The sequence below is a fragment of the Eublepharis macularius genome, chromosome 1 (assembly GCF_028583425.1).
Source record: "Eublepharis macularius isolate TG4126 chromosome 1, MPM_Emac_v1.0, whole genome shotgun sequence".
NCBI lineage: Eukaryota > Metazoa > Chordata > Lepidosauria > Squamata > Eublepharidae > Eublepharis > Eublepharis macularius.
In genome coordinates, this window is record NC_072790.1 from 114,824,074 (window position 1) to 114,851,820 (window position 27,747).

A 27,747-nucleotide genomic window follows, 5' to 3' on the forward strand; every position below is an offset into this window, starting at 1 on the left:
ACTTTTCCATGTTCCATGTCTAAGCCAAATTTTATTTGAATATCATCACAGTACATTTTCACTATATTAAGCAATGATTCAAGTTCGGTGGGACTCTTTGCATATAATTTCAAATCATCCATGTACAGGAGATGGTTTATTTTCCCAGCCTGATCACAAAATATAATAGCCTATTTTAGTTTTCTCTAGGACCATTGTCAAGGGGATTAATGAGATGTTAAATAATAAAGGCGACAAAGAATCCCCTTGAAATATACCTTTTGACATAAACTTCCCCAATTTCTTCATCATAGGCCATTAGCATGGTTTTCCATTTTCACATAGTTTCCTTAAGGAACAGCCTGATGTTTTTGCTAATTCTAAAAATTTCCAGGCAGGTATTAATCCAACTGTGTGGCAATGAATCAAATGTTTTTTTGTAGTCAATCCATACCACATTCCAATTCATTTTTCTTCTTGAATTTTTCAGTACCATTTTGTCAATTAGCAGTTGATCTTTAGTGCGAATTGACTTTTAAAAACTGCCTTTCTGCTCAACAGGGTACATATTGTTCTCCATTAAATAATCATATACTGATGTTGCTAATATCTTTGTGAAAAGTTTGAAGGTTGTTGAAAGGCATGTGATTGGGCGGTAGTTGCCTGGTTCATTACCTTTTCCTTCATCCTTCACAATCAGAAACGTACAGCCTTTTGTGAGCCATTCTTCACTGGCGGAATTTTGAAGCATTTCATTGAATTGCACTGCCATGTGTTGATGAAAACTTATTAGATGCTTTAACCAAAACCCATGCAATTCATCTGGCCCAGGTGTACTCCAGTTCTTCACATTCTTCGCTTGTCTGGCAACCATTTCAGTTGTTATTACCAGATCATTCATCCATTTCCCTTTAAATTCTTTACTAATGCCTTTAATCCATGGGGCACTTCTGTTATGTTCTACTGAGCTTTCCCAAATTTCTTGCCAAAATTTCAGGACATCTTCTAATGTTCTTCTGCACTGCATTTTCTCCCAGTGACTTATAGAATAGTCGCTGATTGCTTCAAAATTGCAAATTTTCTTTATACTGCTTCATTTGCCTACCGTATCTTTCTATTTTCTTTGCTGCTGCTGTTACCTGTTGTTTTAGTTCTTCTATAATTTCAGCAATTCTTTTCCAAATCATACCTTCGGCATAGTTTATCTTTTATCTTCTCATTTTTCAATTTTCTATCTTTCAGGTATTTCAGGTTACTGATACCTTCATGTAGTTTATTAATCTTCTTTTCCAGTCAGATTTTCCATTTTGGTGTGCCAGGCTTTCTATTTTTGGCAATTTGTAACCGAGTTCTGCTGCTATTATAGCAGCTGTATTGTACATAAGTTGATTTGTTTCTTTTAATGTGTTGGTTGGAATTGTATTCATGACAGCATTGGCTACATTCAGTAAATTTTCCACTTGTTTTCTTTGTATTATAGGCAGTCTGTTGTTCACTGCCTTGGCTGACATGACTCAATTTTTTTTGTTTCAGAACACTTTGCTGTTCATTCAGATCATTATTATCAGACTGAACCATAGCTTGTACTTCTGGTAAAGCATGTTCTTCTGTTGCGGCTTTAGTCTGTTCAGCCCCGATGCTTTCCATTCTTTGGTCATTATTTTTTGTTGTTTCTTTTCCCCCAGTTTTTCCAGTTCTTGCAATTCCAGTTCTGTGAAAACTTTATTCTGAATAATGAACCATCTTTGATTCATTATGCTCTGTTATGCCATAGTTTGGGTGATTTTCTTTCCAAATTTGCATCATTATTTTCTGGAAACCACAGGCAGATGGATTTGCCTTATTATAACATTTCATTATTTCTCGATTTTTGGCAGTTGTCCAAGTTGTGCGCTTATTTTGTTCCAGTAGCACTACAGCAGCCTGTCCTGATTCCTCAACAGAGTCTGCTGAGCCCTGTAGCCCACTAATCAAATGGTGTCCAGGAGCCATAGCACCTGCCGTGGTCCTTTTTGACCTGGGCGATGACCAATGCGGTATGGATATCAGTTTATTTGTGTCATCATAATTGATGGTTGTTGGGTGCACTTAGTCTGGCTTCTCAGTTGAGACCTGTCTGGTTTGGGTGATCTTGCTGGTAGCAATGCTACCACCAGCATAGCTCTCAGCCTCATTGAAGCACACAAGTTCCACCACCAGTACAAGGTGGCACCCCTGGTGGGGTTGTTGTTGTTGTTGTTGTTATATATATAAACCTGTTCACTTGGCTGAATGAGAGTCTCCAGTTACTACCCACTCACTTTGCCAAAAAAAAAAAAACACCTTACCCCACCCAGTTCTATTTTGCCTATGTAAACGGATTTCAATTTGTGCTGGCTTTTATATTTGAACTTATTAACTGAAAGTCCTCCTTAAGACAATGTTGTCACTGTTAGGGCAAAGGTTCTCTTTTTCCTCACTTCAGAGAGGTACCAGTCTTACCTTCCTTGTCTGACTCCACACTCTGAACTGAACTCAAAAAGAGTCCAGTAGCACCTTTAAGACTAACCAATTTTATTGCAGCATAAGCTTTCGAGAATCAAGTTCTCTTCGTCAGATGCATGATACAAACTGGTCAAATACAGAAGAGGAGGGGGGAGAGGGGAGAGAAGGAGAGGAGGGACAAGATACAATTAGGGGGGAGGCAACCAAAACATTCCTTTGCTAGTAAATGTAAACATCTCCTTTTGGTGTGTAGTCAGTTGGCCGTGTTAGTTTGCAGCAGTAAAAGCATCCAATTTCTATGTATTATAAGCCCTTGATAACCACAGCTCTCCCTGCCAGATGCATCTGACAAAGAGAACTGTGGTCCCCGAAAGCCCACACCAGGCGTCACTGGGCTCCCCCAGACCACGCCGCTGTAAAGGAAATCTGTTACCTGTGATAATGTGATAACCATTCATAGTCTCTATTCAGTCCCAGCTTGACAGCGTCAAATTTGCATATGAATTCCAATTCAGCAGCCTCCCGTTGGATTTTGTTTTTGAAAGGTTTCTGTTGAACCACAGCGACCTTTAAGTCTTTGGTGGAATGTCCTGGTAGATTGAAGTGTTCTCCCACTGGTTTTTGGACGTTTCCATTTCTAATGTCAGATTTGTGTCCATTTATTCTTTTGCGTAGAGGAAACAGAGCAGAAACAGTCTGCTCCAGGACAAACCTAAAGGAACTAACAACAGAACACCACTGGTTGTCACCTATAGCTCCCAGCTCAAACCCATCCAACGTATCATCAGTGAGCTACAACCCATCCTGGAAAATGATACCTCTCTCTCAGAAGCCCTGGGTGGAAGACCTTTCCTTGCCTACAGACAGCCCCCCAACCTTAAACGACTTCTCACACACAATCATGAATTGGCCAGCAGAGTCACCAGCACAGGTACCAGGCCCTGCAACAGACCCAGATGCCAGCTCTGCCCTTATATCTACCCAGGGAATACAATTACAGGACCCAATGGCATCAACTACACTGTCTCTGGCTCTTACAGCTGCTCATCCTCCAATCTGATATATGCCCTCATGTGCCAACAATGTCCTTCTGCCCTGTACATTGGACAAACCAGCCAACCTCTACGCAAAAGAATATTTTTTTTTCTTTTTTATTAAAAATTCTTTTTAATAAAAAGAATCTTGTCCCTCCTCTCCTTCTCTCCCCTCTCCCCCCTCCTCTTCTGTATTTGACCAGTTTGTATCATGCATCTGACGAAGAGAACTTGATTCTCGAAAGCTTATGCTGCAATAAAATCGGTTAGTCTTAAAGGTGCTACTGGACTCTTTTTGATTTTGCTACTACAGACTAACACGGCTAACTCCTCTGGATCTTTGAACTGAACTCAGAATCCTAATAACTGAAAAATCCTGTCAGCACCAACTGTCATTTTGACTAGCCAATCAGAGAGAGGAGGAAGCAGCTTGTCAATCAGTCTCTCCTTCCAGGAAGTTATTAACTCCTCCCTTTCCACTTTCTGAGTGCTGCACTCTGGAAACCTTTCATTAAAGAGAATTCCATCACACCAGTACTTTCCACTATAATCCTTATTAGCTTTTGCTATGTCCTTAGGGGTAATATGCTATCTAACAAATATTTTATACCAATTCTCCCTTAATATTTGACACTGTAAATCTGATTTCTTTAATCCATAAGTTTTCTCACTGACTCATAGATATATTTTCCCCAAAATTTTGCATCCATTTTATCATACAGTTTTTTTACTTGTTCTGATTCTGTGGCATATTGAAATAAGATTTTATATACTTTTCCTGATAGGTGTTTTGAAACTCCAGTTGACATTACCCTGAATATTCTTCATGTACTGGCCATGAAGTGTTTTACTTTGCCATGTTTCTGTGTGGTTTTTCAGTACTTCTTTCATATATTGGTCTTTTGTACCCTTAACTCTAATTATTCCTTCTCTGTAAACATCAGCCAGCATCCTCTCTGTCTTGCTCTTGATGTAATAATTTGGTGCTCTTTTTCTTCTACGGCTGTTTGTTTTACTTGTAACAATTCTCAGCCACCATTACTTCATGGTAAATAAAATCGATCCATGTTACTTCAAGGATGTAGGGCATGAATGGCTGTTGTGAGTTCCCTCATTTTGAAATTTATTGCATCCAGTTTGATTTGTGTCCAATCTACAATTCAAGCAGTGTATCAAAGTACTGGGATGGACCAGACATTAATAGCATGAATTGTATTTCCACCATTTAATTTTGACTTAAGTATTTTTGAACCATTTTTATGTATTCAGCATGAGTCTTCTTTTTCACTATTGTATGCTGAATATTATTCGTTTGCAATATACCCAAATATTTGTAATTTTCCTCATAGTCTAAGCTTTTTATTCTATTTCCATCCACAAGCTGTATTCCATCCAATTCAATAATCTTCCCTCATTTTATTGATAGTATTGTACATTATTGTTGTTGTAGTTAGGTTGTGAAGATTTTTTTTCTAAACACACTTTTCCCAGACCATTAAAATGATTAATATCCATCATGAGATGAATTGTGTAAAAGGTAAATTGTATTATTGTGGTCATTTGGAAGGCTCATGTCTTGTAAGGTTTGTAATCTTTATCTAATCCATTATTAGGATTCTGGATTGATTGATGTCAAGCGGAAGTAAATACTTTCAATGGATTTTGTTCAATCCAAGTTCACTAACTCAGCTTCTATAAGCAGTGAGAAATCCTTGGGGAAATGGTACAAGAGTTAGTTTCCATCAAACAAGAGAGTGTTGGAGTCCTACAATGATAGGAAGCAACACAAAACCTGAGCAAGGCTATTAATTTTTTGGAAGTTGTTAATTCATAAGGTCACCATAGGTTGGAGGTGACTTGATTGCATGTGATACACACACACAACATAGGCAGCCCCCAAACATGCTCCATCTATTCCAGCTAACCCCATCTAGAAACTCACCTCTCTTCCCCATCTTCTCTGCTGCTGCTATTGTCTCTCTAGTTTTGAAAGCTGCCAACCTGCCTGCTCTCTCTGCTCTTTCCTTTCAGCTGGAGGGGTATCAGCTTCTTTAGCCTCTTATTCAAAAACACAGAGAGATTCCCAATGACCAGGCAATTCCTAATCATCTGCTCCCATTGATGAAACACTGCTGACTCATACTCACAAAAGAATGCTTGGCCAGCAGCTGTATTAATGAGTTTCTTGAGAATTCCACTAAAGTATCCCAGGAAGACACGTACAGATAATTATGCAGAGTTGGCATCTCTTACCCTTATCTCATTTGCAAATAAAAGAGCATATCTGATCATGTAATTTTTACAGAAACGAGATGAGATCATAGGTTCATACAGCAGCATGATTATGATTATTATTTTTCTTTTCCCACCCAGCTGGAATGACATTTTTTTCCAAAAAAAAGATTCATATGCTGGGCTGAAGGTCAGGCTCAGTATAAAGGGGTTTGTCAGAGGAATCCTTTTCCTTATCAGCATTCACTTATAACCTTTCACACTTAGGCTGAAGCCACATTCCCTGCTGTGAGATTATTGTCACTTTGAATGCACATGGCAATATTCTCTGTACCTCCCACAGTATATCTTTGTGCCTGCCATTCTCTCCCTGGCCCTGTGCCACAGGAGGGCTTTATATCAATGGAAGAAGCCATATCCCTATAGCATTATGATGCTATATCGATACATCAATGGACAATATTTTTTAAGAAGCCAGCAAAAAATCCTTTGCTAGCATGTATGTGGCATTAGGGGGATACCAAGAGAAAATGTCAGTGACATGGGCAGGGAGCACCTTACTGCTAGTGTCACCAGGCCTCTTACTATGATGGGAGGCTTTCTGCTGGGAACCATTGTTGCATGCTGCCACTCTAGGCAGTTGTAGAAGGGAAAAAATAGCAGCATTGTTCATGACATGATGTCACATCCAGGGAAAACCTGGAAGTGATGCCACGTTGCTCTAGGAATTGCCAGGAACTCTATGGTTTTACCCAGAAGTGATGTCATGACACATGTGATGCTAGCATCCCTCATGATCCCATCCCCCAAGCTCCTACAGGTTGCCACACATGGCCTTTGTAACATTACTTCCTGCTCATATGGTGGGAAAACTGTTGTGTCTACTGACTTTCAGGAAAGATTCTTCCAAAGCAGGTTTAGGAAAGATTGCAGTGAAACAATGGAAAATCTGGAAGGTGGGTGATTACATAATGATGTCAGGTCAATAATGCAAGCAAAGCAGTGCTCCAGTTTGGGAGGCAAGGTGGAACAAAACATCAGTGTGAAGGCAATATTAGAGTCACCCTATATGCTCTTAATTAACTCAGTGATTATCCTGTACTAGTGTGGGATACTGAATGTGGGAAGTGGTTATTCTTCAACCTTGTGCAATTGTTGGGCTATAGGAATAATTTGCTAATGGATAGTCTTATGAATAATTGCTATAAAGCAACAATAGTACAGTATTCAGTGATATGTGAATGCAGCATCAGGGCCAAACTACAAGTGACGAATGACACAGGTTGAACATTTGTCAGCTTCCCTCAAGTTTTGATGGGAAATGTAGGCAGCTTGGTGGAATGTTGGACAAGTGACAATTGAAAAGTCCATTGTACAGCAGTCAGAGAGCCAAGCTGCAAGACAAGGATGCCTACATTTCCCATCAAAACTTGAGGGAAGCTGACAAGTGTCCAACCTGTGTCAAGTGTCACTTGTAGCTTGGCCTTCAGTCAGGCTCACTTATAAAACTGGAGCTGTTTTAAAAGAAAATCAGTTTTGCTTGGAGGTAAGATATAAATGCTGGAGTTTTAACATTCCCATTTGCTTGCCATTTTTATTCTTAAAATCAAACTCCACTCCCACTTTCTATGTGATAAGGGCCAATCCAGGGTTAAAGACACGAATCTGCTGCCAGCACCTGTAGCATGAAACTATAATAGGAGATTGAAGAAAAACATTATCTATTCTATTGTAGATTCATTATTCAGTTTTATTTTGTAATACATAGTAAATTTTTATGAAGTACTTGTAGTTATGAAAAAAATACAGCTGATATTAATTAGTGAAGTGAGCCTAGTTTCAGGATCACTATTCAAAATATATGACTAAACAGAAAATATTATCAATAAATCACTGTCTTTATTTGGCAGTTATGCTTATTCCATCTGTGCTTTCCAAATGCCAAACCAGTGAATAATCTAAATGTGGACTTTCAGGGAAATGTAGTCATTGTTAGTCAAAAATAATGAAATTCCTTTGATATATCCAAGGCAAGAACAAGAGTAAAAAATAAATGACAATTTGTAAAAAATTAGTTTTAAAATAAGCAAACAAACCTTCCTTTCTACAACTATATTACTTACAGTCAGTACTGGATGTATTCCAGGAAGAGAGTGAGCAGCCCCAGGCTTTATGAGATGCATAGTGTAGAATTTCCTACAGCAAATTTGTAATGTGAACATCAAATGTAGTTTATTAAACATCTGTATTCACCAGCAGCAAACATCACTCCTAATAGTCACACACTCCTAATAGTCACACCAGTCACACACTCTCAGACTGACCTACTTCACAGGGTTGTTGTGAGGATAAGATGGAAGTGAACTATTTAAGCTGCTTTGAGTCCCTCTTGGAGAGAAAGGTCGAGTTCAACTTAGTCAATTTCATTGTTTCACAGTGACAATTAGCTAAAATGTTTTGGAGAGGGAAGATGGTATGGTATAACCCAGTCTTGCTAGATCTCAGGAACTAAGCAGGGTCAGTACTTGATGCTTTAGTGCTATTTTTTTTACTGGCGAAAACCTTTCCTTCCTAGAATGATCCCGGCCAACCTGGGCTCATCTGGTGAATACAATGATGTCAGGAAGTACAATTAGATTGGCTATGCACTGACATATCTAGGAGCAAATAAAGTATATGGGGGGCATGCTTCCTGACAGGTGAAACATTTCATTGCCTTTTGGGGCAATCAGCAACAACAAAATAGCTGAAAATCATGTGCTTTTTGACCATGATGAAGATGCTATTGAAACAGCCCCGTCTTTTGCTCAGGTCTAATTTTCAATAATAAATATTCTCGTTGAGAATTATTTTCTCATTCATTATCATTTATTATATGTCTATTTTAGGTCTAGAAGTTATAAATATTGTAATGGTGGTAACCATGGCTATGACAATGAATTCAAAAGTATGGAGGTAAGAAGGTCCCCCACCCCAAAGAAAAATGTATATTAACATGTTCTAGTTTGAGTATGTATATAAGCAAATACTTCTTATGGTCTGTGGCATGTATTTACTCTGATGCATGCCTACCTTTTGTATGGTCTATATTATTAATAATATAGACTATACAAAAGGTAGGCATGCATCATTAACACAACTGAAATTATGGAATGAATACATTGTGAAGTCTTTGTGAGCAAAAGGAATCTGCTGAGAACTGTTTTAATAAGCTCATATACAGACTGAAAGTATGCTTAACAGGACTGTTATGGGGTATGGTCTCAAATTCTTGTCTCAAATAGCTTCCACTACACCTGTCGTGAGTTAAAATTCTGCTGCACTGATTTCATTATTTTTTTCCAGTAACTCACTTCAGTAACATCATTTTGTTACGACTATCTAGGCCATCTTTGTAGCACATGGTCCAGGATTTAAAGAAAAAACTGAGGTGCAGCCTTTTGAAAACATTGAAGTTTACAACTTAATGTGTGGTAAGTATTATTCAATCCTTGTGTGTTTAGTATCAATTACTTTCCAATTTTGTAACAAGGAAAGCAAATTCAGCGAGTAGAAATATAACATTTGGTTTCCATGTCATGCAAATGAAGTATATTATCCAAATTAACGGCATTATGCAAACATGTATAATAGAATACACAAAGATTATTTGATCTAGCAGCCCTTCTGTGTGTGGGGTGGGTGGGTTAAGGGTTTTTATGGGGATGGAGATTTCTTTTTCTGAAATCTACATTTTAGATACAGCCCCTGATTCCACTTTCTCTTTTTTCTCTTTTAAATGAGGGAATTTCTGTTTCTTTTCTCTTTGAAGAGAAATCAGAGCATCCTTTTGCCGTTCTTTTATATTGTATACCCCAGGGTAGTGCTCTAGCAGGAAGATAGGAAGGCTTGGAAAGACACTGCCTGCCTCTGAGCATTTACAGAGTGAAATTCTGAAATTTTGCAGACCCTCCCTTCCTGCCCTTCCTCTCTTCACATTTCTCTTTGATAAAAATGGAGTTGATTAGAAACTGACAACAAATTCTTAAAAAGAGGGGGGGGGAAGGATTGTTGGATATCAAGGAGAAATGGGCTAAGAAGGAATCAAGAGAATTTCTCTTAATAACCCTAGGTGGGAGCGGTATAGCAGGACAATGGCTTTTCATTTGCATCTCTCACAGGATCAGATGAGGCAGATCCACTGTTCTGCCTACGGGACAGGGAAAACTTTATTGGAATCTTACTGCACTAGGCCCGGAGATCTCGTTGCACATGCAGCATCAATCACAACAGCGAAGTGAAATAGGTAGCCCTTCTGTTCTCCTAAACTAATGGATGGAATCCAACAGACTCAAATATCATTGGTCTGTCCCACATTTCCTCCCCAGCCAGCAGTTGTTTCCAATCCTGGGAAAGTTTATTCCCAAGGTTGTGGAACCCACATGGATTAATAGTCACATGGGTTCAGGGGGGGGGGTCATTGGGGCAGGGGAAGAGGATGAAATTGCCTTCTCATACTTCTTCTGTCAGTGGAACTGTGCTGGCAGTAAAGTCACCTTTTTTGCCTCTTCTGCAGCAGTAAGATTCTTACCCAGTACCCAATCAATATGACCATAAATAATTTTAATTCTATAAATCTGTGTCCCCCTAAAATAAGAGTAGTGGTATCTAGAAAAGATGCTAATGTATGATTGGAAAATGATATTTGGAAATGTCTATACTTTATTAAAAGCTAACTTTATATGACCCTGGCTCAAATTATATCTTGGAGAGAGCCCAAAATAAATCTTGGATGTTTAGTGCACAGTGAAAAACAATTACTTTTTCTTCTAAACAGATCTACTTAAAATTCAGCCAGCACCAAATAATGGAACACACGGCAGCTTAAACCACCTTTTGAAGTCTCCTTACTACCATCCATTACCAGCAATGGAGCAGTCATCTCCTTCTAACTGTTCCTTCAACTCCCCTTCACTCCTAAATACCTCAGGATGTCTCTGTGATTCAGTAAGTCCTGACAGATTCAGATATGTTTTTGCATTTAATTTGAGCTAGTCTATTTGTGCCTGATAATTGTCCTGACTTTTTTTAGATAACAGATTTAGAAGCAATGAATCGAAGATTAAATCTCAGCCGTGAAGCAAGTAAGTACAGAAATTAAAAGGAGGGGAGCGAAACTTTAATATCAGTTTTTCAGAAAAATCCACCATGATATGAACTTGTCTAAACTTATGTCATAGAACAAACCCAAGTGAATGTTTTTGTGGGAAGGGAATTCTACAAAAATTGATTGATTGATTGATTGATTGATTATATTTTTAGCCCGCCCTCCCTGCAAGCAGGCTCAGGGCAGGTTACAATCATAAATAAATTACAATTACAATAAATAAATTACAATAGATAAATTGTAGATTAAATAGATTAAATTGTGTGTATTGCTTATCTGTCCACTTGTAGCACAGCTAGAGGGATCCATCCAGCATGCATTGGGGCTCTATTATGACCTCAGGTACGGAAGCACAACAGGAAGGAGAATGATAGAGGGAGTGGGGAAGGAGAATATGTAAGAGAAGTAATAGACAGAGAAAAGGCTGGCCAAGGATGGATGCTTGCTGAGCTAGGCCTGCTCCCCTTATGAGGCTTTGCTTTATTTCTCTGCATAGCCTTCTCCCTGTCCTTCTCCTAGTAGAGGTGAAAAAGAAAGTGTAGTTACTGCATATGGGAAACACTGAGGTAAGTTGTTAGGGAGGAGAACATCATAATACATTTTTGTCTACTTTCCCACTGCATCTACAACATTGGTATTCATCAGAGGGGTATTGGCTCATAAATAGACCATGCCTGATCTTTGCACCAGCACATCACAATCATTTTATGGTTTTTGTGTTGAGGACTTATTAAAAGATCTGGAGGGAGGAGGAGATTGAGGAGGAGGAAGAAAAAGGGCATAGATCATAGAAAGTAAAAAGCAGGTTTTAAGTTGCAGATGCTTCTCAATGGTGAAGGATAGTGTTCTAAAATTCCATGAAATTAAGGGAAAGGTATTTACATATTTTGGATTAGGATGGAAATACCTGGAAGTTAAAAGATGTATACCTCTTTCTTGTATTCACATTCTACCTTGCATCTAAATAGTTTCTGTGAAAACCGTCACTGGAATAATTCTGTGAATGCCTATGCAGAGAGTCACGGGGGAGGGGGCATTGTCTAAAGGAACCCCAGTCTTGGGCCTAGTCTGAATATGTAGCAGAATTAGAGTTATCAGTTTACAGGTGGGGCCTGGAGTTCTCCCCAAGGGTTTCCCACTTAGTTATTAATATAGTAAAATTGTGAACAGTGTAATTCCTCACTTGCAGTCTGATGTGGTACGTTCCATTTTGTTACCTCATATTCCACTGTATATGAAGAACAATACACAGTAGTTTCCCCTAATTTTCCAATGTTCTGAAAAGCAAACATATCATAATATGTTTGTAAACAATTGTATTGCATCTTTTTTTGTATTTATTTTCCAGTTCTGCACAATACTTTTTGGTTGTAATCTCAGAAATGTGAAGCTCAGTAATTATGCTTTATATTCTAGAAAAGGAGACAGAGGTTTATAATTTGCCTTATGGTAGGCCCTATGTTCTACAGAACCAGAATACCTATTGTCTTCTTCATCATAATAAATACATAAGTGGATACAGCTACAATATCTGGATGCCACTATGGAGTTCGTACAGTGTTGACAGACTGGTAAGTTTTCAGATATATTTACCTTTCGTAGTATAATGGCAGGCTATAAAAGAAAAGATCAAGGTTTGTTAGCAAATCTGGATTGTGTGTGTATTATGTACCATCAAGTCACCTCTGACCTATGGCAACCCTATGAATGAAAGACCTCCAAAATGTACTATTGTTTACAGACTTGCTCAAATCTTGCAAACTAGAGGACGTAGCTTCTTTTATTGAGTTAAGCCATCATAAATTTGCAATGTGATCTATAGTGCCTCTTCCTTTTCTGAATTCATCTTGAACATCTGGTATTTCGTGTTCCATATATGGTAAGTTTCTTTGCTGTAGAATTTTGAGCATCACTTAGCTTGCATGGGAAATTAACACTATAGTCTGATAGTTGCTGTACTCTTTGGCATCCCCTTGTTTGAGAATGGGAATGTAGACAGAGTGTTTCCAGTCTTTAGGCCATTGTTTTGTTTTCCATATTTGTTGACAGATTCTTGTTAAGATTTTGATGGACTCACTTTCTGTAGCTTCAAATAGCTCTATTGGAATTCCATTTACTCCAGGGGCTTTGTTTCTCTCAATTGCTTTGAGCTCAGCTTTTACTTCCCTTTATAAGATTTCTAGTTCTTTGTCAAAAGATTCTTCTTTGAAAGTGTCTGTCATCCATCCATCTCTTCTGTATAGTTTTTTCAGTGTATTGTTTCTATCCTTCCTTTATTTAGTCCTGAACAGATACTATTTCCGTGTTATCTTTCAGCATCCTGGATTATTATAGTAGCAACAGGCAATATCAATGTTGTTTAATATCAAGTATATAGGGAGTGCTCTCAACAGTGCCTGCAAACTTTTTCAAGACCGATGTTTATGAAAGATATACCCCAAACACGATAAGATAAAGTGTTTGTAAAACATGTCTGAACTAATTGTGACTCATTAATCTGTGCACTGACAAATACACTCCTTTCCCAAGTTTTTCCTTCCACGGCAGACATGAAAAATTGTGGTGGGATGCCACAGATGGCTGGAATATGTATGAGTGAGTCACTACAGACCTGTTTCAAAGCCAAAGCTAAAGACAGTGTAAGAAGTCTAGAATTTATAAATCATGTAGGCTTGGGGGCTGATTATATATAGTGTAGTAACGACATGAGACCGATCTGGATGCAAAGTCTGTCCCTCCAACATGGAGGCGAGAGTTTTATTGAGAAAGCTTTCAGGAACCCGGAAAAGAGCAATGCCCAAATATGTCTATAGCAACAGTTACACATTTCTAAACCAGTCACAGGCAGATGGGCAAGTATGCTGTGATCAGCCTTTGTCTTATCTATGAAGCATAGCGAAAGGAACACAGTGGACCTTAAGACATGTAAGAATTATTACTTAGAGTGTATGGAAATATTGTGCTCTGTGAAAGATGAGAGAGTTATTGTTACACATTTAAACTACGTCCTGAGTCTTCCCGTGTGGCATGCCAACTGACCAGGAGATCAGGAATGTAGAAATGTAAAGAGCAATTAATGGAGGCTGTGTGGCATGCCTACTCCGGCCTACAATATAGTATTTCCTTTTGGCAACCAAGAGAACAGTTAGTCTGAGGTCTCAAAGTAGGGGTGTTCCTCACCACTGCTTAACAGGGCAGCAGGACAAAAGTGTGTGTGTTGGAAGGGTTGGCATCACACCATCGTAGAATGTCACTTTCAGTGGAAAAGTAGAAGTAATGTCATCGTGTGAAAATTGGGTGAATCCTAAAACATTGCCGCAACATGATGATGTTGCTTCTGGTTTCCTGCAGGAAGTGATGTGTGTTGGGGCAACCCCCGTACCTTGTATGGGGGTTGGATCCTATTACTGTTTACTGTAGGGTTTGTTGCAGAGAAGAAAAACAAGTGAAATTCCAGGTGCGTGGGCAGTTTTCTTTGCACACATTTCTCTAGATAGTATCTCTGACATGTTTGCATTATATCCAAACACATCTGACGTACTGTTTATGCTGCTGGACTTTCCGTACTGAGATGCTTGCTAAATGTCATGATCTGTAAATACTTTTAGTACAGTGGAGGGCTGACCGACCTTGTAGAGGCCAGTTTCTAGAACAGCGGTTTTAAACTGTGTTCCAGGATAAATGGGGATTCTCTGCTACTGACTTTGCCATAAGACATGTGGCTGCACTTGAGGGATGGGGTGTACTGGGATTCTCCTAGGACTTTGGCATGTTCACCTCCCTTTTATCTTCACAGAAGTCTTCTCAAGTAGGCAAGAATTTAAAGCACTGTAATGATTACTTGAAAATTTTCCTCCTTTCGCTTAATGCGCATTACCACACTTCAAAAGCTATGCGTTGTCAGGTTTAAATATTGCTGCCCCGTGAGCAAGAAGCCTCATGTTTACTCCAGTGGTGGCCTGTAGTGCTGTGCAACTAGAGTTATAACCTTGCCTTTCTTCATTAGTTCCCCATCTCTTCTGCCCCTAGCTGAAATCACAATGCAATTGCCCTATACACAGCACTGGCAAGCATCCTTGTCCATTCTGTTTATGTACAACAGAACTATTCTTCTCAGTTTTCATTCTTCAGTGACTTTTAAGTATCTGTAAAAAAATAAGTATTATATTATGTGTATGTACATTATTTTATAGACAGACAGACGGACAGACAGAGACAAATGATATATATAATGTAAAATATTATTAGGTATACTGGTGTACAACCCATTCTTTTTTTAAAAAAAAGCCTTCCAAAGTCTGAGGACTGTGGACATAGAAGGAGGCCAAAAGGATAAGGAAATACAGAATCAATAAGCTCATGTGACTACAGCTGCTTCTGTGTTTCTTTTTCTTTGCTGAACTTTCAGTCTTCTGCCCTACCCCTGCTCCTTTGGTGGCACTTTTAAAAACTTTCAAAATATGATACTCTTAAATCAATGACTAAAGAGGCCCTTCCCTACGTGGAGGAATGATTAATAATATAAAAACATGATGGGGAAAATGGCTGGGGAAGGGCTAGAAATATACTTTGGATAGACCAAAACTGTAGGGAGTTTGAAACATAATTGTAAATCTGGCCACCAGTCAAAAAACTATGATACAAGTATATTTAAATCATTTGTATGCCCAAAGTGCCGTAAGTTAAATAGTTTAAGATATGATTGGTAGCACAAGGCCACCCAGTATAACCTAGTAGCCAAAAGAGGATTTAGTTTGGATCTTCCTGGCTGAAGTCAAATACTTTATCAACTGCATCATACTAGCTTTTATCATTTGGACATATTACTGTAGGTAGATGCAGGGCTTTTTTTTTGGGAAAAGAGGTGGTGGAACTCAGGACCACACAATGATGTCACTTTGGGTCAGCTGGAACAAGGGGGGAGTTTTTTAAAGTTTAAATTACCCTTGGTGAAAATGGTCACATGGCTGGTGGCCCCGCCCCCTGATCTCCAGACAGAGGGGAGTTTAGATTGCCCTTCGCTCCAGTGGTGCGGAAGGCAATCTCAACTCCCCTCTGTCTGGAGATCGGGGGGGGGGCACCACCCATGTGACCATTTTCAAGAGGTGCCGGAACTCCGTTCCATCGTGTTCGTGCTGAAAAAAAGCCCTGGGTAGATGACATTTCCCAAGCCCTGATTCACTCAGTACGTTGGAAACTGGCAAAGAAATTGCACCTCACACTTGAAGTGGCACATAGTAGCAGCTGAATTTCATTGTACTGCAGCCTGTGCATTTATCACATCTTTTTTTTTATCTTGCCAGGGATCTCATCCTGCTGGCACTTAAGAATTAATCTGATGACAGTATGAGTTTATAACTTATACATATATTAAATGCAATGTGCTATCATTTGCCATTTGTCCACTTCTGGTGGGCATGTTCCTGCAAGCTAGGTCCTCCTGCTTACCCTTGGCTTCAGACTGGTGAGAGAAATGGGGGGGGGGAGAAATTACTTAGTACAATGTGTCATTGTCACATATGGGTAAAAACCTGGATATGACATCAGCGCATCTTCTGGAGTTTCTAGAACACTAGCTGACACACTGATGTCATATCTAGATTTTCACTCAGATATGATGTTGTCATGTCATGTGATGTCACATCTGCTCCCTGTCCCATACCCTACATCCTCCATGAACTGTTACAAAACCCACAGTATTTTTTAAAAAAACCTTTACAAATCAGAGTATTGTGGACATATAGGTACATATATGGACACCTCAGATGTAAGGTGTCACCTATTCAAGATGGGACTGTGCTCCTCTTAAAGAGACAGGCCCATAGTTTGGGGGTGTTCTTGGACCCAAGCCTACAGCAGAATAAACAGGTGGCAGCTGTGGCCAGGGATGCATTTTATCAGCTTCAACTGGTTAGCCAACTGAAACCCTTGAAAAGAGTTCAGTTGGTGCAGAATGCTGCAGTCAGGATGTTGACTGGAATAGGTTATAGGGACCATATCAATCCAGTCTTGGTCCATCTATAGTGGCTCCCAGTTTGCTTCTGGGCACAATTCAGGGTGTTGGTGTTGGCCTTTAAAGCTTGGGACTAGCATATTTGAAGGACCTTGACTCCCTTATGAACCTGCCTACCTGCTATGGTCATCATCTGAGGCCATGCCTTGGATGCCTCCGTCTTCTGAGATTAGGAAGGTAGCAAACGGGGAGAGAGCCTCTCATTTGTGGCACTGAAACTCTGGAACTCTCTCTCCAGGGAGGTTTGCTCGCCCACTTATGTGAGTGAAGACTTTTTTGTTTCATCTGGTGTTCCCTCAGTGATCTCTTCTTCTTTCCTTGTTCTTAGTCAGTTTTGTGTATGTGTATTTATTGTATTGTATATTTATTTTAACTTGGTTTTAATTGTTTGAATTATGCATTTTTGTTTTGTTTTAATGTTTTTTTAAGATGTGTTTTTCTTATGTATGTTTTAATCCATTATCTGTCTTGGTGGCTCTGATGTGGGCAGAAAGGTGGGGTATACATTTTGAAAATAAATATATTGAATGTGACATATCTTGTGTTCTAATTTGTGTAAGTGTATATACACATATACATAACTTAGAATACAAATATGTCATGTCTCCTTTCTCACTTTGTTCATAAGTTACATTAATTAGAAGGGAGAAGGGATGGTTGAGTATAGCAGCTGCAGCGGCGTTGGCAGCCTCAGCAACTCCTTCTGCCATTGCTAGCTGTCTGCCAGCTTTGAGCTCCCCTTGCTGACTCTTTCCCTCCCATCCTTCTGGCCCTGCTGCTGGTCCAACTACATTCCCCAGGTAATCTTGTGGGAACCCAATACGTGTCAGGTGAATCATGAAGTTTCGCTCTTAGAGGCACTGCATAGTCTCAAAACTAGGGGGAAAGATACTTGACTTTCATTGAGGAGGAGGATTTCTGACATCAGTAAGTGGGTAGACAGAAGAGCAGTGCCAAAGCATAAATAATTCATTGTCTTGTGTTAGGGAAACTATGGTGGGATTTAAAACAGCAAAGCTCATGGGAGGGTTGAAAAGTCATAGAAAATCAGTCGTCATCATTTTGTATCTCAAACACATCCAGAGGAATAGACAGGCAGTGCAATCCTAAACAGAGCAACTCCCATCTAAGCCCATTTATTTCAATGGGCTTAGACTGGAGTAACTCTGTTTAGGATTGCACTGTAAAGCAAGAGAGATGGTCCTTCCTGGTAGGGGAAGCTCTAACATGTTCTAACCATCCTTTCCCCTATTTTAACCAATGAGCAATAAAGGATTTTTTAAGCTCTGGCTGACAGGTTGGGATAAGTGGAAAATGAAATGGATGCCAGAATTTATGGAATTATAGTCTGTGGTGAAGAATGCTCACTATAGTCTAACTTGCCTAACATAGTAGATCCTCAGGGATAGTTTTGTCAAGGGAAACTGCACGTCACTCTCAAACATGGTTCATTATCCCTTTGCTACTTTGCAGATCCAGCTGTTCACTCTTGAATTGTTCCCCCCCAACCCTCATGTATTTGCAAAAGTAACACTTTGGTGGAAAGCAGAAGAGAAATGCCTGGGAGTGAAAGAGAAAAAATGAGCTGAGAGCAGAAGCCTTTTTCTCCCATTCTGCTCAAGAACCCCCTCCCAGAATAGTTTTCAAACTTTTCACTGAAAAGTCAGTGAAAGCCTAGGAAACTTCTCAGAAGTGGTTCATTTGAATCCAGCCCCCCAGCTGCCAGAGGCTGTAATACCAACTTGTTAGGAAAGCTTTTGGCCAGTAAGCTTTGACAATCAATTGACTGAGGAGTCCTTGTTTACAAGAAAATTAATGCTTTGATTGTATCTTTTTCTTGGCTTTTAAAAAAAAATATTATTGTGTGCCTTTTAGTTATGTGATTATAAAATAGAATAATAGAATCATAGGGTTGGAAGGCACCTCCAGGGTCATTTTGTCCAACCCCTTGCACAATACAGGAAATTCACAACTACTTCCCCTTCCCCCCACCCCATCACCACACACAGTGACCCTTCTTCCATGCCCAGAAGATGGTAAAACACTGTCAGGATCCCTAGGAGAACTGTCCTAGGGAAAATTGCTACCTGAGTGTGATTTGCCTCAAGATTCTGGGAATGTGCAATATAAATGTTCTAATACATCAGCATAATAAGCCAACATAGCTGTTTGGGAATATGAAGAGCTTTCAAAGTGAGAAACTTAAGAATAAATGCTATTAATTCAGATAGTAGACTGTGGTAGATGCCAGAAGCGCCTTTCTGCCTTTGTTATCTTTGAACCAAGTTTGGAAGAGCAATAGCCTCCAGAGATAATACTATCTTCTTTGTAGAAGACTATCTAGATAACGTTTTCAGGTTCCTTTTCATTGCCGAGATATATCTTTCTCCATAGCAAAAGGAGCTAGAGATTTACCTTTTTTACAACAAAAACGGAATTTATAGAACCAGATAGACACATTATAATGCTGTAATGATGTCAACTGCCATTTTCTTAAAAAAAGGAAAACTTTTTGGTGGCAGGATGAAATGACTGTTTCAGGGAACTGGGGAAGGGGAAAATAAGATGTGAATTTGGATAGCATCTGGAAGATCCAGACTTTCTCACACACATGGGTACTGTTAAATAGTGGGTTCAGACTTGAGGTAAACCAACAGCTTTTTATTTAGCAGGAACACAACACATACTGACAGACTGAACAGAAGCCCTCAATATATATACAGCAGCTCCACCCCCAGAATAACTTATAACCAATGAGAATACATACTTTACAATACCATCATTTGCATAAACTATATACAATGTTTGAAGTAGGCAGGCCACTGATTGGTCTTTATTATAGAGGACCGATTGGCTGCTGCCTTGAGAAAGTAACCTGTGATATTGCAGGGATTAAGGACCAATGAGAATCCAGGCATTGGGAGCCTTGACTGAACCTTAAGCTCAGCACAGTATAGTGCATTGCAATCAATACAGTAAATACTTTAGAGGCCTTGCTCAGCCGAGTACACAACAGGTACCACTCTGGATTTGCTACAATCTATCTCAAACATCACAGCAAAGTATGTTTGGAAAAGATTTTTTGAAAGGAGGCGGAATCCTGGGAAGTAAACAGACACCATGATGCTGCAGGGAAATAGGAAAAAGTTGCTTCTCAATAGCATCAAAACTGTGCAAACAAGTTGTAAGTGTCCAAAATGTTACCATGTCATTCTAAATGCACTTCCATTTTCCTACTCCTCATCAAAAAGGCAGCTACTCACTCACTACCTTTATAGCCCAGTATTTCTGTGTTTATTCATTTATCCAAATGCACATTGCGTGAAAGAACACAGCAGAGCAAACCAAGCTTAAAACAGATAGTTAGCTAAATGTATTGCTTCTCAGCTGAACAGAGTTTTTAAGGTGTCAGTGATGGTATCAGTAATAAATGTTGTCAATAATAAGTGTCAAAAGGACGGTGTAAACCATAAATCACCAAATGGTTTTCCATGTGATTTTATTATTTTGTAAGCCCAGCCATAGTCTGAACAAACACTCCTCTTTGTAAAAGTCTCCCTCAAGCAATTTATCATGACTCAGACATACAACAGTAGAGGCAGCAGGCAGATTTTCTGGGACATACAACCATGACTGAGAGGAAAAACTAAGATTTCACCTCTGGGTGTTTGGTGACATTTATAAGGAAAAACATTCATCTCCTACAGAGGAAGGATTTGGTAACATTAAGCCACCCACCTCTCTTCCTCGCCTTGTCCCTCCCTCTGACTCTTTTATACACACACACTCACACAAACATGCACAAACATAATCACACACACATACACACATTCTTTCTCCACTGCCATTAAAAAGAACACAAACATCTGCAATGTTTACTCAGTTGTGTTGCAGAAGTTTGGACTTTATCCTTTATACTGGGGAGCTAACTTCAAGATGTTACTTGCAGCTGTGTATAACTGATGCAAGATCTGTCAGGGAAATTTACAGCAAAGAAATTGAGATGGTTGGGTAGGACAAAGGAGATGAGTCGCTGGCTTGCTGCCTGCCATTTCTCTTCTCCAAATGACCACTGCATGGCTCGAAAGACAAGTCTATTACATTTTAACCCCACCTTTCCTCCATAGGGCTCAAAAATGGCACTTCCTGTTCTGTCTTATCCTTGCAACCACCCTGTGAGGTAGGTTAGACATACAGATAGTGTTACTAGCCTTAGGTTACCTAGTGAGCTTCATGGGTACTTTGATCCTTAGTCTCCCAGGGTTGATCCAATGCAAAAGTTTTGCTTGTGTTAGAGTTCTTGCACAAGCAGAAATGTAAGGAAGAGACCCCAGTATTCCTACTTGCATGTCTGTTTGTGCATGGTCTTGTGCAACTAATTTCTGGACACTATAGTATATAGGGAAGAAAGCAATAGGTGTTGCACAGTGGAACTGCTCTAACAGTGAAATCCTAAGCAGAGGTATTCCAGTCTAAGCCCATTGATTTCTATGGGTTTAGATCGGAGTAACTCTGCTTAGGATTTCATTGTAGGTCAGTTTGTTTGGTCAGTTTGTTTCCCTTGTGCATCATGGGATCCAACACCAGTTTACAGTCAACATACTAAACAACAGGGCCCATTTCGAGGGGGAACGCGCAGGAACGCAGTTCCGGCAGTTCTCCAAAGAGGACACATGTCAGGTGGCCCCACCCACCTGACTCGGCCATTTTGGGCCCATTTCGTCCTGGATTGGGGCCGAAACGGCCCAGATCGGGCCTCTGATGGGTGGTGGATCACTCTCCCGCTCATCAGTGGCCCAATCCTGACCATTTGGGGCCCGTTTCTGGCCATTTTCAGCCCTTTTTTTGCTATTTTGGGCCCAATTTCAGCCCTGAATGGCCAAAATTGGGTCCAAACCAGCCAGGATAGGTGATGTCAAGGGTTGTGGCATATGCAATTCAGTTATGCCGATGACACATTTCGGGTGATATCAAGGGGCGTGGCTTATGCAAATGAGTTATGCAAATGAGTTATGCTAATGACTTCCTCCTGCTCTTTTTCTACAAAATGACCCCTGCTAAACAAACACTGTTTTCTTTAGCATTCTCCCATCCCAACTGCTACTTTTTGGCTCTATGTCCGCCTGTATCAAAACTGCTTTTCATTAAAAAAAAAAAAGCATTAGGGCTTAGTTACATACAATTGTATGTCTGTGTGGAACCACCCTCTTTCACATACTCATAAGTGGAAGATGTTGTAATTCTGGTGTTTTATCTCATTTTGCTCATATTATTCTGAATAGGAATTGGGGCAGATGGAGGGGAGAGATTTCATATTCAGCCATTCCATACCAGGGGGATTCCATTTTACTATAAATATTGTCCTTATTCATCTACCTCTGTGTACACAGAAGGTACTGGGGAGGGAGGTTTCATATCCATTACTTGGGAGAACAAGTGTGTAGTGCTCCTGAGTCCACTCATGACTATTCAGAGATTACTTTGTACAGTAGTGGGTGTGCACAGCCGGCTATTTCACAAGAAGGTCTAGGGACCAATTCATAAATGCATGTTTTGCATGCCAGTTATTTCTTAACACTTGATGATTCTTATCTTTTACCTAATTTATGACTTGCACCTGAATGTGGAAACTGACTTCAGTGGAAAAGACTGTATTTGGAAATGCTTTGGATAATATGAACTGTCTCTGAGATTTGATTAATGCTGGGGCGTTAATGTATGCAGCTTATATGTACACATATATCTGGTATAAAAATGAGGTCCATTAGATGAGCTTTTGAAATTGGTATCATAATTAAACTTGTACTGTAACAAGATCAAAAGGCTACTGAGATTTTGGTAGAATTTTTGAACTGAATAGAGTTATCACAACCAGTTCAGTGAGTTCACAGGATCTGTCCTTTTTGTGGTTTATTTATGTATATTATTTTCTTCCTGTTGTCACTTTAAAAAAAAACACCCTGGAAGTGGCTGAGACATGACCTACCACACCACAGCTACTGCTTCCAAATGTTGTATTTAAAGTCCCACAAAATGCAAATAAATTATGCCTCTTGACACATTGATTACTGACTCCTTTTTAAAGCAAGTTCTGGTTACCAGAGACAACGACTGTACTTTTCCTCTGATCAACAGTGCAGGCGTAACCAAACTGTTATGAGAGGCACTGATCTGTTCTTGCTCTATTGACTTGCCGCTGCCTGCCATCTTTAGCTGTGTAGGCCGAACAATTCATAAAGGATGATGATGTCATGGAATGTGCTGTGTTTGCATGGACATTAGGAGGAATGGGCGGGGGGGGGGGCGTTACTGGATGGGGGCAGCTCTGTTGCCTCTTGTAACATCTACTGAAATCTTGGCTACAGGCAGATTTTGCCCCCTGAAGAAAGGATTCAGTGCTAAATGTAAACCTTGCCTCTTGATACTAGTTCTCTGCCAAACTGTTGAGCAAGGATTCTGTCCACCTAGCAGATACTGTACATTCTTCATTCACTTCCTAGGAAGCCTTCCATCAAAATTCCTGCTGAAATGAACAGATGCAGTAGTGGTGTTTTGTAGCTTGTTATGTTTGAATCCCTTAGATACCCAATTTTAATTCCCCAGATATCCAAATAATTAGTACTCACATGTTTTTAATTTAAAGATTAAAATAGGAACATGCTGTTTTGATAACTTTTCATATCACAGAAGTCCAAAATGTTGCTACAGAACAATACTATTAAAAGGCCAGCAGTCAGCAGAACTACAAAATAGTCTTAAATCTAAGAATTATTTAACTTTATTACATGAAACTGATTTCGATAAAAATCACCAGCAGGCTAGAATGAAAAACAGTGGATACTGTCCTGAATAACTGAGATTTTTCTTCATTTTAGCAATGAGTAAACATTAAATGTCTTTAGGTTGAAATGATGGGATCATAGGTCATATACAAGAGAGGGTCCCTTCAGGACATATTAGGTGACAACTTGAGTTACCTCTTAAGGTTTGTTAGTGGATGTGTTTGTTCCAGACTATTTTTTTTAACCATATTGGATACTTTGACTTTTCTTGCCAAGGCTGTTCTTTTGTTCTCCCATCTCAATGACTCCTTTAGGAACAGGATATTATATTACATAGGATAAGGTAACATTGATATGTATACATGTTAAAAATAAACCAGTGCAAAAATTTTTAATGAACCTGGATGATTTTTGTAATTGATCTCATGACAAAAAGTTAAAAACTAAATAGAGCTTACTCTCTTTAGCTTTGCTGTGCTTACTGAAGCAAAATTGGCAGTGATGAACAGAGAATGCATTTCCACAGCAAGCACACCAATGAAATTGTGTGTGTCTTTATGCTCATTCAGAAGATTATAATGCAGATGTTTAAACATTGTATATTAGCACTGCTGCATCGGTATGGAGGGGATTGTGTTTAGCTGAAATTTGTTCATGTCAAAGCACAGTGATGTTTTGTGGAGGGAACTGAGATCAGTACCTGGAGAAGGTTGCTATAGGGCAACTCGGGTAGACAGAAGGAGAGAGCGATTCTTCTTAGATGTACTATGTAGCTCATGTCTGGCTGCTGACCAATGATATCATCAATTCATAATGGACTCAGCTAATCTCCAAGCTTGTCTCTCTGTCTACCACTGCCAAGCTAACCCTCTGGTAATAGGAACTTTCTTCACCCACTGGCCATTGCTTTGCAGCAGCAGAAAACTAATACTTTCATCTCTCACCCATGAGCACCCCCACTTTTTATTCATATGTTCCTTTGCCTTCAGGAAAATAATACATTCATATTTTGTGACAATAAGTAATCTCAAAGAACCCCTTGTGCAAGTCATACCCCTTAACTAGTCTGTTACAGTCAGAAATGTGCTGCTTTTTGGAAAATTCCAGGAGACAACATACTACGTATTTGGTCCAAAGTCCTATAATTTTGCTGCTTTACAAGGTGCCTAAATCCCTTCTAGCCTCTTTTGCTCTGCCCCAATCATGCATTATCAACATGCTGAAGGACAAAGAATAAACAGTCTGGAGAAAAACGTCAGTTTCTATTTCTAGCATTCTCATGATTCATTACAAAAATAGGAAAAGAAAGAATCAATGAAAGCTGTGCTAGGAAGTCACAAACCATACAAGGTATTAGGTTAGCCACAACCGTGGGTGTAATGCTCCCCCTCTCTCTTTCTCTTTTACCACCCTTTTCCCTTCTAGCTGGAAGATGCACCTCCTCTTCCTTCCAATGCTACAGACTGTCTGCGGCCAGATGTTAGAATTCCTGCTGCTCAGAGCCAAAACTGCTCCAACTACCAGCCAGACCTGAACATCACCCACGGTTTCCTCTATCCTCCTAGTTAGTAAAGCTCTTTATATAGAAATAGCCTTAAAGTTTTAATCAGTTGGATGTGGCTGCATGTTTAAACATACACAGCACTGAAATGACCCACTAGGGATGTGTGGCATTTTTTTTAAAAAGGAGAGGATTTCAGTGGTGTTTCATGATAGAAAAAAGAATAGCTTTGCTACAATAGTCACTGTCATTTGCAGGGCTCTTTTATCATATCTAAATATTTTTTGTTCAGCAGATTTAGTTTTATACTGAATAAGAAAATATGGAGGAGATGAATAGATAATTGACCAAAATTCTGGCTAACAGTATATCAACTATCAGCAAGATTGATAAATGTTTCCTTTAGAAGTCCCATTTGTTTGCTTTTGGTGGGCAATACTCCGCCAAATCACAGCCACTCCCCATTGGTACGCAAATAAGCAGCATGAGGAAATGGGGAGGGGGGATGTAGTTGATGCATCAACATCACTTCCAGCTAAAACCTGGAAGTAGTATCGCTGCCACTCTAGGATATTATTGCTATCTATGGTTTTACTATAGAGGCAAGCAAAATACTAGAGTATTGATGATGTCACTTCCTCGTTTTAGCCAGAAGTGAAGTTGATGTGTTGATGATATCTTTTTTCTCATCCCTTGCTCCCAAAGTCTCCTGGTGTTCTAGATATATGCTTGCCAACCCTGCCTCCTTCAGCAGTTCAGTTCTTGATCCTGAACTCCTCCAGGCTAGAGGGTGGAGCTCCACCATCAAATCTTGCAAGTTGCTTTTCCCACAAACCCAGAATCAACACAGAGCCTACATCTTCTGTCTTCATAAGTGTATCAGATTAATAACTAAATCCTTCAATGGTTTATACAAAACTGTGTTCAGCTTAAAGCTATACATAATTTGTCTTATTTGAACTTTTGTATACTATTAATTTTGTAGACTTGAATTCAACTGATGTTGAACAATATGATGCTTTACTCACTAGCAACATTGTCCCCATGTATGAAGAATTCAAAAGTAAGTTTTAATATAATTGATCTACACTTCCATAATGCATGCCAAAGAATATTTGCTTTCTTGTCGCCCATATATAAAAGGCAGTTTGCTCCTCTCACCTCTTGGTCAACCTGAACTTCTGTTGTCCTATGTGGTCAAGGGATAGAAAACCACATTTCTGCTTCTAATGACTTTCTGGGTGGGCCTTCCAGGAAGCTTGCTTCTCCAGATGGTGCAGTGGTAACTTTATCAAGCTGGCTATTAATGAGAACAGTGTATTTCTACAGCTAGACTGCTGGGCATTTCTATTCCACCAAAACCAGAAATGGCGGCATTGATAGGGGTAGGAGAATCCTTCTTGGTTTATAGGCAGGGAGTGTCCTTGAGGAAAAACTATGGGAAACCTCAGAATGAGCCCTGACTCTGAGTCTCTCTACACAAGATATCTTACACAGAGATGCTCAAGTGAAAGATCTTACACTTCTTCTCCCATTGTGAATACACATGCATTGCTAGGGAGACAAAGTACACTTGAATATAAGACCACACGGAAAGTAAGTCACTTGACCATCCCTATGTAAGATGGCTTGTGTAGAGAGAGTCTCTGATCCCCATGGAATAGATATTGTGCATTAAAGTCACAAGATTCGTGAGTTTACCATTGCCATTCCAAACGTGAGCACCAGGAGTAATTTCAGTCAGATTTAGGATTCATTAGAGGTTATCCAGCCCAGTACTATATGTTGTTCATCTGATGGCTTAAAATGTTAGTGGGCATGTAATGAAATTATAAATTTTTGGCCAAATTGTGAACCTGAGATTTTAGTTACATTCTCATCACCTGTAACTGGAATTTTTCTATAGAACACTTTATTAGCTTTGAGGCTAATTCTAACTCATGGTCTTCTTAACTACAGGAATATGGAATTACTTCCATGAAAGACTACTCCCAAAATATGCTAAAGAGAGGAATGGACTGAATGTGATCAGTGGGCCTATTTTTGATTATGATTGTGATGGCCACTTTGATTCCCTTGACAAAATTAAACAGTAAGTTTTTTTAAAAAGATAATTCTTTTTAATTACCATGATATGCCTTTTGATTCTGGATTTACAGTTGAATTCCACTCTCTAAGCCAAGGAGGTTCAGAGTGGTTTTCCTTCCTTGTATGTTACAGGACCAAAATTATTTATCGTCATCAATAAAGTTGCATCAACTGCCTTTGGACTATTCTATGTGATTTACAAATTCTGTACAACATTCTAGACAATTTTATTTTCATAAATAAATAGAAAATTATATAATTTACATCAAAATAACTTATTTGTTGTCAAAGGTTTTCAATTGGCAATCAGGAAATATTATGTATTGAAAATATTATATAATCACATTATAGCAGAACTTGAAACTGGAATGGAAATTTATTTATTATTTGTTTAACTTATATTATTTAAAAAATAACAGCCAAATTGACTGGCTTAAACCAGCAGTGAGGGGAACTATAACACTGTTGGCAGAAAGAGTTACCCCCCC

At 39.3% G+C, this 27,747-nt stretch overlaps 1 protein-coding gene across 2 annotated transcripts in view; it reads left to right on the top strand.

Annotated features, from left to right (window-relative positions):
* ENPP3 (ectonucleotide pyrophosphatase/phosphodiesterase 3) overlaps positions 1-27,747 on the top strand; it is a 95,377-nt gene that overhangs the window by 56,057 nt on the left and 11,573 nt on the right. For both annotated transcript variants that reach the window (XM_054991652.1, XM_054991660.1), the window contains 8 exons: positions 8,618-8,684; positions 9,115-9,202; positions 10,546-10,715; positions 10,801-10,852; positions 12,292-12,446; positions 25,096-25,234; positions 26,157-26,234; positions 27,131-27,263. In XM_054991652.1, coding sequence (XP_054847627.1) covers positions 8,618-8,684; positions 9,115-9,202; positions 10,546-10,715; positions 10,801-10,852; positions 12,292-12,446; positions 25,096-25,234; positions 26,157-26,234; positions 27,131-27,263 — 882 coding nt within the window. The remainder of the gene's footprint in view (positions 1-8,617; positions 8,685-9,114; positions 9,203-10,545; positions 10,716-10,800; positions 10,853-12,291; positions 12,447-25,095; positions 25,235-26,156; positions 26,235-27,130; positions 27,264-27,747) is intronic.